The sequence below is a fragment of the Urocitellus parryii genome, chromosome 6 (genome assembly GCF_045843805.1).
Source record: "Urocitellus parryii isolate mUroPar1 chromosome 6, mUroPar1.hap1, whole genome shotgun sequence".
In the NCBI taxonomy this organism is placed as follows: domain Eukaryota; kingdom Metazoa; phylum Chordata; class Mammalia; order Rodentia; family Sciuridae; genus Urocitellus; species Urocitellus parryii.
The window spans coordinates 89,388,155-89,403,896 of record NC_135536.1 but is presented as its reverse complement, the minus strand read 5'-3'; the positions used below and the strand labels follow the sequence as shown (position 1 = coordinate 89,403,896).

Sequence of the window (15,742 nt, the reverse complement as noted above, 5' to 3'; positions counted from 1 at the left end):
TCAGGGGAATGTCACATGTGGGGGAAACCACCAAAGAATTTTTGGTAAACCTTGTGGGTCTGAAACTGTACTTTCTATAATAGGGGTTGGGCAGAAAAGAAACTAATAGGATTGTGGTCTATGACTGGCCAGTGTTAGTTCTCACACTTCTAAGTTATTCCTGCTTTCTGAATGAAGAAACCAAGCTCAGGAAAGTTGAGCAACTTGGCTAATAATATTCCCAAGAGCTGGGGTGGGGGTGACACCCATCATCTCCTGCATGGGTGGGCACATCCTCTGTGGAATCAGGGGCCACCTGAGAAAGCTGAGCCTAGCCTTTCTGTCTCCTGATACCACCTAGGATGCTTTCCATGGACCTCTGAGGAGAAATTCCAATTAATTATTATATTCTTGAATGCATGACTGCAGAATGTTTGCTCCTTTTGATAAAGTCCCATGCCCCCATTTTGGAGCAAAAATAAATGGGCTTTTGTTCCCCCAAATTTTTAGAGCACCTGAGGCAGAGCCTGCTTGGACCCAATAATAATAGTAGCAGCTATTGTTCAAAACTGTTTATCAGACAGAGTCTCAATTCATTCTTGGGAAAATGTAAAACAATTTAATTTTTTTCAAGTAACTGTTGCCAACTGTGTCAATTTCCCCCTTCCTGCTACATATAAATATTTGAGACATGAGAGTCCTCCTATATGGGACCCTAGCCATTGTTTATATAAATGATATATAATATTATTATGTGTGTTTTTAAAAACATTTCTGATTTTTTTTCTTATTCATATCCCCAAAATTGAAGGGGTACAGATGAAAGGAATACTCGTGAAGTCTTCATTCTCCAAACCCTGAAGATAGACTATTACCCTATACAATTAAGTAGTTAAATGTGCCCAGAGCTATTCCAGAAATTTTTACTTAAGCACTGCTATAATTTGGATTTGAATGTCCTGCAAAGGATCAGTGTGCTAAAGGCTTGGTCACCAGGCTATGGCAGTATTGGTAGGTGATGGAACCTTTAGAATGTGAAGCCTAGTGGGAGGAAGCTAGGAATTGTGGGTGTGCCCTTGAAGAGATTGGGACCTTCCTCTCTCTGTTTGCTTCCTGACCATCATGAGGTAATCGGGCCTCTTCCAGAATGCTCTCCCCCATGATGTACTGTATCCCTACAGGCCCAAGGCAACAGGGCCAAACCACCATGGATAGTAACAGTGAAACCTCTGAAACTCTGAGTCAAAATAAACCTTTCCTCCCAATAAATTTATCATTTGTTTTGTCACAGTGTAGGAAAGGTAGCTAACACAAACATTTATGAAGAATTGTTCAGAATTGCATGATACTATTAGTCTGTGTGGCAAACCCTTTCTCTCTCTCTCTCTCTGTCTCTCTCTCAATACCTGGGATTGAACCCACAGGCACTTAACCACTGAGCCACATCCCCAGCCCTTTTCTTATTTTGAGACAAGGCTTCGCTAAATTGCTGAGGCTGTCTTTGAACCCTGGTCCTCCTACCTCAGCCTCCCAAGCCACTGGAATTACAGGTGTGTGCCACTGCACCTGGCTGCAACCCCTCCCTTTTTAAAATTTCTTTTTATTCTAATTTGTTATATATAACAGCAGAATGCCTTACAATTTATATTCCACATATAGAGCACAATTTTCCCTATCTCTGATTGTATATAAAGTATATTCACACCATTCATGTCTGCATATATGTACTTAGGGTAATGATATCCATCTCATTCCATCATCTTTTTTACCCCCACTCTCTTCCCCTCCCACTCCTTTGCCCTATCTAGAGTTCATCTAATCCCCCCATCCTCCCCCTTCCATCCCCACTATGAATCAGCCTCCTAAATCAGAGAAAACATTCGGCATTTGTTTTTTTGGGATCAGCGTACTTCACTTAGCATTATATTCTCCAACTCCATCTATCTACCTGCAGATGCCACGATTTTATTCTCTTTTGTTGCTGAGTAATATTTCATTGTGCATATATACTACATTTTCTTTATCCATTCATCTACTGAAGGACATCTAGGTTGGTGCAACCCCTTTCTCTACATGATCTTCTTTCTCTGTTTCTCACTAAAAGGCTTTCTTATTAAACAACAGTCTTCCTTTCCAGAGCCTGCTCCAATAAACTGAGGGCACCTTTTATTCTATCTGTAGGATTTTACACATCATAAACAATTATTTTATTTTATGTATTTATTTATTAACTTTTAAATTTTATTTTTTCTAATTAGTTATACATGACAGCAGAATGTATTTCATTTCATTGTACATAAATGGAGCACAACTTTTCTTTTCTCTGGTTGTATGTGATGTAGAGTTGCACCATTTGTGCAATTATACATGTACCTAGGGTAATGATGTTCGTCTCATTCCACCATCTTACCTCTTCCCATGCCCCTCGCCTTTGCCCAATCCAAAGTTCCTTCATTCTTCCCATGCCCCCTCCCACCATTATGGATCAGCATCTACTTATCGGAGAGAACTTCCAGCCTTTGGTTTCTTGGGATTGGCTTATTTCACTTAGCATGATATTCTCCAATTCCATCCTTTTACCTGCAAATGCCATAATTTTATGCTTTTAATGTTGAGTAATATTTTATTGTGTGTGTGCATGTGTGTGTGTGTGTATATATATATATATTTTTTTTTTCCCCACAGTTTCTTATTCCATTTATCTATTGAAGGGCATTTAAGTTGGTTCCACAGCTAAACAATCATTTTAATGTAACAAAGCATCTTGTCACTTTAAGCAGGCCTTGAAAATTTTGTTTTCTTTATCAATGCATTTTTTAAAATTTATTTTTTAGTTGTAGTTGGACACAATACCTTTATTTTATTTACTTATTTTTATGTGGTGCTGAGGATCAAACCCATGGTCTCGCACGTGCAAGGCAAGAGCTCTACACTAAGCCACAACCCCAGCTCTATCAATGCTTTTTTGCAATTAAAAAATAGGTGAACTACCAGTTCTTCATCCAATTTGCAGTGAGATTTACTTTTAGGAATAACAAATGCAAAATAAGACCAATAAGAGCAAAAATTCCACATACAAAACTTTCTGAGAATTACATCTGGGGGGAAAATGAGATGGAAAAAGTTAGAATTGTTAAGAAATATGGCTATGAAAGAAAATTTATCAAGGTAAGTCTATAATAGGAAAATGTCATGTGGAAAGGTCTTGATCTCGACAAAAATAAGTGAAAACATTGAAAATAGCTAAATATTCTGTTGAAAACTGATCAAGAAATTAAATTGGCTTAATTATATTTGCTCTGGAAAATGCTTTTTCCCTCTTTCATTTATTTAGAATTATGTAAACTTAAATACTTTTCTGTTATAAACAATCGGAATATAACAGGAATATACTGCCCCCTTCCACCCTCTCCCCCTACCATTGTCAATTTAGGTATTTTTCATAAAATGTCATACATAGAAACCATTGGATTATTATACTTCTCCTGAAAATGTTTGTTTACAGAGTAAATTTAAAACTTCCCCCATGGTTGTAAAAAAAGAAAGAATTTTTTTATTGGTTGTTCAAAACATTACAAAGCTCTTGACATATCATATTTCATACATTTGATTCAAGTGGGTTATGAACTCCCATTTTAACCCCGTATACAGATTGCAGAATCACATTGGTTACACATCCACGTTTTTACATATTGTCATACTAGTGACTGTTGTATTCTGCTACCTTTCCTACCCTCTACTATCCCCCCTCCCCTCCCCTCCCATCTTCTCTCTCTACCCCATCTACTGTAATTCATTTCTCTCCCTTGATTTTTTTCCCTTTCCCCTCACATCCTCTTATATGTAATTTTGTATAACAATGAGGGTCTCCTTCCATTTCCATGCAATTTTCCTTCTCTCTCCCTTTCCCTTCCACCTCTCGTCCCTGTTTAATGTTAATCTTTTTCTCATGCTCTTCCTCCCTGCTCTGTTTTTAGTTGCTCTCCTTATATCAAAGAAGACATTTGGCATTTGTTTTTTAGGGATTGGCTAGCTTCACTTAGCATAATCTGCTCTAATGCCATCCATTTCCCTGCAGATTCCATGATTTTGTCATTTTTTAGTGCTGAGTAATACTCCATTGTGTATAAATGCCACATTTTTTTAATCCATTCATCTATTGAAGGGCATCTAAGTTTGTTCCACAGTCTAGCTATTGTGAATTATGCTGCTTTGAACATCGATGTAGCAGTATCCCTATAGTATGCTCAAAAAGAAAGAATTTAAAATATTAACTTCAAAGTCACAGATCAGGACCAAATGCACTATCCTTCAATGTGACCATCTCACTTTTTTCTCTGTGGCTTGTTACCATGAAGTACTGCTGTATCTTCTCCTCTTTACTCCTCCTCCTCTTCCTCTTCCTTTTCTTCCTATAGATTTTTAATGTTTTTTTTAAAAATTATTTAAAAAATTTTATTTAGTTTTTATTTTTTTCCACATTTAACATAATGATGGGATGGATTTGTTGTTACATATTCATACATGCACACAATATTAAAATATAATTTGGCCAATATCACTCTATAGCACTTCCCCCCTCCCCTCCATCTCCCACCCTTTTGTCCTCTCCTCATGTCATTCATCCCCATCTCTCTTTCCCTTTTTCCTCTCCAGCTTCTGCTTGTGAGAGAAAACATAAAACCCTTGGCCTTCTGAGTTGGACTTATTTTGCTTAACATAATCATCTCTAGTTTCATTCATTTTCCTGCAAATCACATACTTTTATTCTTCTTTATGCTGAATAAAACTCCACTGTGTATATAGACCACATTTTCTGTATCTATTCATTCATTGATGGACACCTAGGCTGGTTCCATAGTTTGGCTACTGTGAATTCTGCACTATAAACATGGGTATGCATGTGTCACTTTAGTAAGATGAATTAATTCTTTAGGATAAATACCAAGAAATGGTACAGCTGGTTATGGTGGTTTTGAGGAACCTCCATACTGATTTCCACAGTGGCTGTACTAATGTACAGTCCCACCAACAGTGTTAAAGTCTTCCTTCTTCTTCACATCCTCTCCTGCTGCTGTCACTTCTGCCAGTCATCTTGTGACTTGCCTTGTTTTTCTCTTTCTCGTCCTTTTTCTTCCCTTCCTCATTTTCTCCCGTCCATTTCTCCTTTTCCCAATCCCTTATCACGTGTCAGGCACTTAGCTCAAACATAGTGTGTGCACTTAAGTGCACAACACACTTTCCATTAGTAACAATGTTGATTCAACCCATCTGGGGCCAGTATTACCAAGAATCCCAGGAGTGACACTCCAGGAGTGACAACTGTGCTGCCTGCCAGTTCCTGGCTGTGCCCAGGCAGGCTGGAATGGAGACCAGGGACCAGGTGCCCTGAGATAGATGGGAATGGTTCTGGTCATGTGATGCTCAGTGGCAGAATATTCATTGGTGTTGTTCATTCATTGGTGAAATTCTTTTGGTTAGTTTTATTTTTATTATGTAGGAGGTGAGTTTTACAGGGGAGTGAGCTAGATGAAGCCTGGAGATGCCCCTTATTGACATTCTTAAAGGATAATCACATTCAAAGTCTCTGGGACTCCATCTGGAAATGGCACGAGGGCTCACCTCTGCTTCCCCTCTGCCCACAGGTGGGAGCCCCTAACTCTAAGCCCCTGAGGGTATGCAGGAAGGAGTGTTAGTAGCTAGTCAGCCATGAATGGGTGTGCAGGGGAAGGACCATGAAGGTCCACTAAAGCCACAGGAAGCCTTAGCTGATAGACAAGCACCTGGAAGACGGGGGCGTGGATTATTAAAACCTCCCCCAGCCATTGTTACATCCCCTTAGAAAAAACTAGTGTTTCAAGATCATGCCACACCCTACCAGGTGGCCTGGACCTTCCCTTGTCACCCAAACTATCACATCCCCCAATCTCTCAGGCAACCAAAACATCAAGACCCCCATAAAGAAAGCTTGTGGAGGCCTATTCACAGAGTAAAGGGGAAGGAAACTAAGGCAAAAACAGGAGGACTCAGTTTCCTAAAAAAAACCCCAACACTCTGTGAGCACCACACTATCCTTTCTTCAAGGTTGTCTGTGCATTTCCTGTGCTGTCAGTCAAAAGGTGGGCTTGGGCAGGACTCTCTGGAAACGTCCCTGGGACCCCCTGTTGCGGCACATCTGAAATAAATCACTGGGTCTGTTCTTGGAGCAAGACACGGAGCCTTAATTTGCCGGTGGGCCGAAGGCAAGTCACCTCTGCAACCTTTGACAACTTGCAGAAGGTAGGGTACACTCTTCACAGCCCCAAAACAGAAGCTACCAGTAAGTCAAAACCATAGCAATGTCGGGAGTGGGTAAGAATGACCCAGTACAGACAGTCGGGGTATGTTCCCCAAGAAAAACGGGAACCGAAACGAGAACACAATAATATATTGTATAAGAATAACAGAAACATTTTCCAACTGTCATGCATTTCTAAGCAGGGTGTGCTAAGCAGGATGGATATCATAGGCAGAGTTTTCTCACAGAGGTATTTCTGATTCGAAATGGAGTCTCAGCATAAAATGGAGTTTGTCTGGTCAAGGCACATATAGTTTGTCCCATAACACCTCAATAAAGCTAGAGGGCAGGAGGGGCCCCCTGTCCTGTCCTCTCTGAGAAGACCCGCACTCTCTCCCTCAAGGGTGTCCCCCTTTCCCTTTTCCTATTCCTTACAGTAAACTCATGCTTGCTGCTCTGAGCTACACACCTGAAATCTTTCTGGAGTAACTACATGGATGGTGGAGAGGCGGCCTCCATGGCTGCCTCAGCTTTGTGGCAGACTTGTGTTCTGGTTCAGGAAGGGGTTCTTCTCTTACCTCCTTCTGTCTCCTCACTGCAGTTCTTGCCTTGCAGCAGCCCCAGGGTATGGACCACAGTGAGGAGATGTGGAGGGCAGGAAGGAAGGCGTCCCAGGATGGGACAGGGGAAGGATGTCTTGGCCCCTCCCTTCCCGGCCCCACATCCAGGCACAGCTGGCTTCTCTCTGTAATTCCCTGCCCCCTACCCTTACCCCTGCTTCTACTCTTCATCCTGGGCCCTCAGCTATACCCACTACCCACTGGCAACAGGTGAACTGCCCAGAACCAGTGCCATTCTGGGTCTCTCCTGCATGGGTGGGGTGGGCAGAACCAGGAGGAACAGAGCCCTGCTTCCAGATACCCTGCAGGATGCTCTGAGTAGCTATAGAGCTCTGGATGGTGGTGTCTGGATTTCCTTTTGCCTTAAACCTTCAACATATGTACCAAAAGAAGTCTTGGGCTTGGGTTGTGGCTCAGCGTTAGAGCGCTTGATTGCATGTTCCAGGTCCTGGGTTCGATCCTCAGCACCACGTAAAAATAAAAGTATTGTGTACAACTATTTAAAAAAAAAAAAGAAGTCTTAACTTGCCCCCATTCTAATCTCCATGTTTATTTTATTTATTTATTTTTATCATTTTATTAATTAATTAATCTTGTGTGGTACTACAGATCGAACCCAAGAGTGCTCAACCACTGAGCTGCATCCCCAGCCTTTTTAGTTTTTATTTTGAGACAGTCTTGCTAAGTTGCTGAGGCTGACCTTAAACTTTTGAATCCTCCTGCTTCAGCCTCCAGAGTAGCTAGGATCACAGGCATGCACACCACATCTGGCTCTGTGTTTATTTTTAAAGTATAATCAGGATAATATTTACAGACATGAGAACACCTGGGTTCAATTAGGTATTTAAGTCATTCATCTTGAGCTAATGCCTATCTATACTTAGTCTCATCCAGGTCTCTCCTTAGCAGTCCCAAAGAATTAGGTTTTCTGGATCTTACATATGTCTTTCTCTTTGACTTCAAGGAAGCCTGATTTCAAATGCCCTGTAGATTAGAGACCTTCATCCACAGAGCTTTGGTGTTTTTTTTTTTTTCCTTCCAATTTCAATCGTTTTCTCTCCCTTGTGTCAAAATAAAAAGCAAAGTATTATAGCCACATCTGACATTTGCACACTGACTCCATGAGCAGTTTCCTTACTGGCCCACACTGGCTTCTAATGAAGATGTCCAGAAATGAGGCCCTAAGAAATAGAAAACATACATGAGCATGTTTTGTGAATTGCTAAAGCCTGGTAAGAGACCTGGCAACTATTCAGGTCACTGCTTTTGATTTGTAAGGAGACCAAGTATGTGCTTTAAAAAGCATCTACTCCATTTATCATTATTAGTGCTGTCATTCAAGCTACTTCCCCTCAAAAATAAAATGCAAAAAACAAAACAAAACAAAAAAAAAACACTTTACACACATCTCCTATCCAAACACATAACTCTGGTCAGTCAGGCCATGGTCTGGTTGTTGCTTGGTTTCTGATGGGCTGTTTAAGCCAGGGACAGTCCACTGGGCAGCTACAGCCTCAGAAAAAAGAGACTTTGGGCTGGAATTATGACTCAGCGGTAGAGCACTCGCCTAGCACAGGTGAGACTCAGGCTCAATCCTTAGCACCATATAAAAAAAATAAAGGCATTGTGTTGTGTCCATCTACACCCCCCCTGCAAAAAAAAAAAAAAAAAAAAAGAGAGAGAGAGAGGCTTGGAACAGGGCATCCAGGATGAAGGAGAGGTTCCCAGCCAGAGAAGTTGCCAGATAACTCAGAGTCAGAAAAGCGCTCATTTTGAATGTAGTTTTAAAAACAGTTTCAAATAGAACACAAAGAGAGGTCTCTTTTTTTTGGAGGTGGGGTTGTTTGTTTGTTTTTATTTTTAACATAGTGTATGATGTTCTCTTTAAGATGCCAAACACGGCATCTGTCTAACCAAAGAAAGGCCTAAAATGAGAGGCTGAGTAAATTATCAAAATCTAATCTGGCCTGGGGCCTCCATCATTAGCTCTGAACACAGGCCAGGTATTCATTTTCAGGGCTCAACATAGAGGTCTGAGGTGTACAGCAAGAGACAAGCGAGGGATTTCACTTCCCAGGAAAGTGAGTCTCCTTCAGGGGACAGTCTGCAGGCCTCTGCCCCTCGCCTCTGGCTCTCTCTTCCTTCCCTCCCCACTGACATATTGAGTTTCACACATTTAAAAATAGCCCATGAGCAGTCAGCACCTGTGACTGAGCCTGGATCCCAGCCCTAAAATGTGTGCCTCCCTTGACCCCGAGCTGCCTCTGGGAGCCCAATTCTATCTCCCCATAATTTTTTCTCTACCTAAGTAGGCCCATGTCACTTGAAATGTTCCCAGAGATGTGGGACTCCTTAACCAAGTCTGGCTTTCTTCACCTCCTTAATAATTCATCTGGCTTGTCTTCAGGAGGCTCCTGTTGGCATCGCTTTCACTTTCTTACAAAACTCCCCTCAAATTCCCAGTGAATGCCCCCAACACGAGGACACGTTGCTGTTAAGGAGCAGTCCCTGCTCTACACAGCCTGTCCAAGCCCCAGAGAGGTGCACATGGCTGGGACGACTCTCCAGGCCCTGGCAGACCATCCTGGCCTGGGAACCGATGCGTTTGTCCCACAGAGCCCCCAAGGAGACCAAGAAGTCAGCAGGTCTGGAAGATGTTTCGGTGAGGGTGAAGATCCACAGCACCTGAGAACTTCCCACCTCCCACCGTTACTGCCTGTGTCCCCTGGCTGCTCCCAGGTAAGTCTGTGTGCCTAAGGGAGGGTTCCTGGCCCCTTAAATTTGACCCCCACTTTCCTGGCTGTAAATATTTTGCATTGCTGCAGTTAAGAGGTTGTGTGTTTTGAACATTCTTTCCTTTTCCAGAGGAGTCCCCTCACCTCCTCCCCATCACCTACCTGTCTGTACCTCCCTCTGTGCTCAGAAGAGCTTCACAACAGTGGTGACTTTTTATTGAATGCATATGTAAGTGCCTGATACTCTGAGAGCTCAGAGAGGTTAAGGAACTTTCCCAAGCTCACTCAGTCTTTTTTTGTTTAATATTTATTTTTTAGTTTTAGTTAGACACAATATGTTTATTTTATTGTTATGTGGTGCTGAGGATCGAACCCAGGGCCTCACACGCGCTAGGCGAGCGCTCTACTGCTGAGCCACAACCCCAGCCCCACACACAGTCTTAATGAGCAATCTGAGATGGCAGATTCTTCTCTTACTATGATACAGAGAAGAGTGAAAGATACCATGCATATGAAGAATCCGGCACAGTGCCTGGCACATAACAGGTGTGCAGTAAGGTCATACATGTAGTCACATGCAACTCAGAGGAGTAACACACTGATTTGGCTTTCCTCACAAACCCCACCTACTGGGCAGTGAAGAGAACACCTTTAAGAAGTCCCATCTGATAAATTTAGTAGGCTACAAAACCCAAAGAGCGTCTTTAGATAACCATCAGTTGCCCCAGATCTGCCTCTCCCAGCTCCTCCTCCTGTAGGCTCCCAGAGACCTGGGGAGGGGCCAGCATTCCTGTGTCTCTCTGACTGAGCTCTGCAGGGATGAGCCTCACTTCCTTCTGCAGGGCTAGGCCTCACTCACAGGGAAAAATGACCACGGCCCCCTCACCTCTTGGGCCCCTCTGGCGTGTGCCTCTCTCTATTTGGCCTGGATTGGCAGATCCATCCTGAGCTTTGGCCATGGGGTTCTATTTCCGGGCTCCAGAAGGTCCAAATCACACCTGCATCCCAGCACCCACCATGCTACGTAACAGAGGGTCACTTGGGGGATGACTGGCCCTCCTGGGAACACCAGTCCACCCCTTAACCAGCTGACTGCTCCAGGGAGGAGTGGGACCTCTTCTGGTGACCCTTCTCAGAGACAATTAAGCAGTCTAGGGCCCCCAGTGTTTCCCTCAATTTCTCAGGCCCACCATTCCCAAAGAACACATCTCCCTGCAAAGCCCCAGACCTTAGGCAGGCCTTTCTTCTTCCCCATGCTCCCTTCTTCCCAGAAGACTCTGAGTCAGCCAGGCCTGCTCCCGATATGCTGAAAGGGGAGGTGGGAATTGGGACAGCCTCTCTCCCTGTCGCCTTGCTAAAGAGGTCAAGGTTCTGTCCTCGCCTGCACAGGCCTCCAAGCTTCCTGACACACACTTAAAGGTGGCAGCTGAGAGCTTACGGCAGCAATTGGAATGCAATGGTTTAATATTTGAAAAAGTGGTATCCTCATTAGAATAGGTTAAGAGCGTGGGCTTTGGAAACAGAGAGGTTGGGTCTGTCTGTCAGCCCTGTTTCCTCAGACCACTTCCTTAAGCCTCTTCAATCGTCAGTTTCTTCATCTATGGGGAAACGATGATGTGAGGAGATGATAACATGCTTTACATAGTACTGGAGCACACGAAGTTGGAGCAGTATGGACCATTGTCATTAGTGTTTTCCTTCTACCCTGTCATCTCCCTGCCTATTGGGGTGTAGGAATGAGGCGGTGCCGGGGGCCCTCTTGTCTTTTTCAGCAACTAGAGAGCAGAAAGGCCTCAGAGCTGGAACGCAGGCAACCACAGAAAGACATATAATGTTTCATATTTAATTTTGACATTTAATTGTAGGAACACTAATTATCTAATATTAATGAAATAAAATTATATTTAATATTAATTTAACTTTCTATTCAAGTTTAATTTTAAGTTTCTTTTTAAAACTACATTTTCATTTTTAGTTAACATGTGATAGTTGTATGTACTTATGGGGTACAGTATGACATTTCAAAACATGTTAATTAGTATATCTGTCATCACAGACATTTGTCATTTGTTCATGTGAACAAAATCCTCTACTAGGCATTTTTGAAATAGTCCAATATTATGTAGCACTAAGATAACTATGGTGTTGTCAACCATAGTTATCTTAGTGCTACATAATATTAGAAGTTATTTTATTCTTCCTGTCGGATTATACCCTGGTACCCATTAACCATCCCCTCTCCATCTCCTCTCTCTCACACCCTTCCAATGTTCTGGTCTCTAATAGTTTCATTTTATTATCTATAAAAGTAATTTATAAAAATTTTTTTAAAAAGAGCAAATCCACCTTAATCCTGTTATCCCAATATAACTATTCCCTTTCAACCTTTTTCTCCTTAGACAGTATCTATATAGCTCTCCATATAATATTTATACATATCTATGCCATGGAGGTTTTTTAGCAAAAAATTTTCTAGTTTGCAGCCTAAACATCATAACTGTCATTTCAGTGACTGGATAATATTCCAGACAGTGCGTGTATGTGTCATAATTTATTAGGCATTCCGGTGAGTTGTCAAGTTTTTATAGGTGCTTTATTTTTGTAAATTTCCATGGAATTTCTCAGAGACTGGTCAGTTGTTATTTCTTAAGACCATTGTAAAATGTCTAAGTAAAGTTACAAGAGTCACAGTTCCATGGGAAGGAGTGTATGCATGTATGGGTAGCATGGAGGACAGGGGTGTGTGTGACCTTCAGTGACAGTGGTGTCCTCTATTACTTACATGGCAGCTTTTGAGGGAAGAATCCCCTGATCTTCAAATAGTTTCTTCTCAGCCCTCCGTTTTGGCCCTTGAAGTTTCCCTCCAGGATCATCTGTGGATCTGGCCTTTCTATTTCGGGGATCAGTCAGAGGCTCCCATTACTGGGCAGCCATCTGGTAGCCCTGCAGTAAGCAGCTCCTCAGATATGCTGGCCTCACTCCTCAGAGTTACCACTTCCTGCCCTGTACTCTTAGGTAGCTCTTCCTGCATGTTGCCACACTCTCTGGAAAAGACCAGGAAGCACATCTGAAGCATTTTTTCATTCATTGAACAAATATTTATTGAGCTCCCACTATGCACCTAGTATTATTCTGAGTGTGTGATAGCACTGAGCAGGTCAGACTAGATCCCACCTCATGCAACCTACGCGCTAATGGGGGAGGCAGACAATAAGTAAATAATAGGACTCTTTCTGATATCAAAAACAAAATATGTGATAGTGAGTGACTGACACAGGGAGGGAACATCAGACAGGTGGTAACTTTGAACTCAAAGATTTAAGGATGAGAAGATTGATGGAAAATTGCTGAGAGAGAGTAAATTCCAAATGCAAAGTCTCTAAGGTGGGTGCAAGGTTGATGGATTCTAGAAATAGAGAAAACCAGGTGTCTGGTGAGCAGAGGGCAGGGTAAGAGAGGAAGAAGTCAATAGTCAAATATGAAGTCCAGGCCTTACACTGGGCCAGATGCCACAGAAAGAAGGTTTTTTGTTTGTTTGTTTTGGTGCTGGGGATTGAACTGAGGGACTTGTGCATGCAAGGCAAGCACTCTATCAACTGAGCTATATCCCCAGCCCCAGAAAGCACATAGGAGCCAGTAGAGGGTTTCAATCTGAGGAGCCACTTCATCTGTTTGTGTTCTACATAGATCACTGGCCTGTCTGTGGAGAATGGAGCCTGGGGAAACAGAGGGGAAACAGCAGACACTGAGGAAGCTTTTGTTGTAGCCCAAGAGAAATGGTGGTGGTTTGACCAGGGGTGGTAGCAATGGATGTTAGAAATAGTCTGGATTTTTGTGGAAGAATTTATAGGACTTGTAAACAGATTAAAAATGGAATGAGAAATCACAGATGACTCCTAGGGTTCTGCCTTCATAAGTGAGAGGTACCCCCTGACTCCAGTGGGGAATAGTAGGGTAGAAATGGGTTATGGTGAAAGGGGCTGGAGGGTTTGGGACATTTTATTTTAATTATTTATTTTTGTGGTACTGGGGATCAAACTCAGGGTCTCACATGTGCTAGGCAAGGAAGTGCTCTACCACTATCTTCCCTATCTTAGACACTTTAAATATCCACGTGGAGATGTCAAATGGGCAGTTATTCAAGTCTGAAAATGAAGAGACAGTTGGTGAAATAACCTCTGTGAATACATAAGGCAGAACACGGAGGGCTTTTAAAGCCATGGAGCTGGATGAGGTCTCCAGAGGACAGGGTAAATGGACGAGAAGAAGGTTCAGAGGTCTGTGCTCTCCAAAGAAGGGGCATCAGAGGGGACCAGGAAGGAAGAGCCAATGAGGTTGGAAGCAAATAATGAGAAAGGGATGACCTGTCAGCCAAGATACTCCTTCTATCCACATTCCACACTATTATCTGTCTGAGATCCGTGTAGGTGGTCAGGAAATATTTTCAGGAAGCACAGGTTCTGGGGCTGCTTGCTTGTGACTTTCTATCCCCTGACGTAGACCTGGTTGCATGATGGGTGGACACTTGACTGGCTGACTGCTGGCCTAAGAAGCTAACAGCTCCCCACTATCTCTGACATCAAGGTTGACACCTCCAACTGGCTCCAGAGGCCTCACCCCAGCCCCCACCCTCTGGTTCACACCCTGTGGCCCACTGTGCACACCCTTGCCTCCTGGCAGGGCTCACCCTACTCTGTGCCGCCTACGTGGCATGAGGCAAGCCCATTCCTGCCTCTTCTGGATTCTGGTGCTTCCCCTCCTAGAGTGCTCTTCCTTCTGTCCCTCTGCTGCCTCTCAGAACCTCATCCCCATTTCAAGGCTCAGCTCAGGGCTCAGCTCCCCCATTGCTCCATCTGCCTCCATTTTCGTACCCGATGGACGAGCCCTCAGGACCACTCTTCTGTGTTATCCTCTGTGTTTCTGCTCTTTCCACCAGGCCATCACAGAACCATGGAGGGGTTTTCCTGGAAACACCTCTCCCATTGATGGCTTCTCTCACCCTGGCCAAAGTGACCATTTATTTTCTACCCCAGCCACTACCGCTCCTCTTCCACCTCTGGTCCTGCACAGTCCTGTCCCTCCCAGCTGCCACAGTGATATTATCCACATCACTTCTCTGCTTAATACACTTCAATGGCATCCATCCCTTAAAATAAAAAGCCAAATCTTTATCATGGTTTTCAAGACCACCTGTGACCCACCTTCCCAGACAATTTTCACCTGGCCACTTCTTACTGACTGTGTCTCAGTTGCTAAACCTGTTAGCTGAAGCAACTCATCTCTGTTATTGCTACTCTGCTCTTCTTCCTTGGTAGGATTGTACAGCTGAGAATGATACACTGTTTGTATTTATTTGTTCATCATCTATCAAATCTACTTTAATAAACCAGGTGCAGTGACACATAGACTGTAATCCCAGCAACTTGGAAGGCTGAGAGAGGAGGATTGTAGGTTCAAGGCCAGCCTCAGCGATTTAGCAAGGCCCTAAGCAGTTTAGCAAGAATCTGTCTCAAAATAAAAAGTAAATAAAAAAGGCTGGGGCTGCATGGTGTAGTACCTCTGGGTTCAATCCCCAGTACAGAGGAGGAGGAGGAGGAGGAGGAGGAGGGGGAGGAGGAGGAGGAGGAGGAGGAGGAGGAGATTACTGGGAGTTATACATGAGCAGGTACCATGTTGATTTTGATACTCAGAACAGATAGCATAGTTTCTAGCATTTAGGAGGCATTCAAATATCTTCATAATCAATGAACAGAGCTTTCCTTGACCTCCCCAGCCCACACTGACCTTTAGGTTCTTTGGCTCCTATATTCACCTACAGTTAGTTTTTCCCCATTTATTTATCCTATAGCAAAACAAAACAAAATGGAATAGCTACAATTTATTAAGGGTTATTATAAGGCCAAACTCTGCAAGCCAGTCATATAATTAAATGTATGTGTGTGGGTTTGTGTGTGTGTGTGTGTGTGTGTGTATCTTTACAAAAATCATTTGAAATATATACCTTTAATCTCATTTTGCAGATGGGAAAATTAAGTCTCAGAGAAATAAAATAATTGTTTGATGCTACCCAGCTAGAAAATACCAGAGCCAAGAAACAAATTGAGGTCTCTTTGTCTTCAAATTTGTTCTTT

General features: G+C 43.0%; 1 protein-coding gene across 1 annotated transcript in view; it reads left to right on the top strand.

Moving 5' to 3' along the window:
* The first annotated feature begins 9,159 nt into the window (after positions 1-9,159).
* Pla2g4e (phospholipase A2 group IVE) overlaps positions 9,160-15,742 on the top strand; it is a 67,967-nt gene continuing 61,384 nt past the window's right edge. Inside the window, exon 1 of the mRNA XM_077799472.1 lies at positions 9,160-9,615. Coding sequence (XP_077655598.1) covers positions 9,343-9,615 — 273 coding nt within the window. The 5' untranslated portion in view covers positions 9,160-9,342. The remainder of the gene's footprint in view (positions 9,616-15,742) is intronic.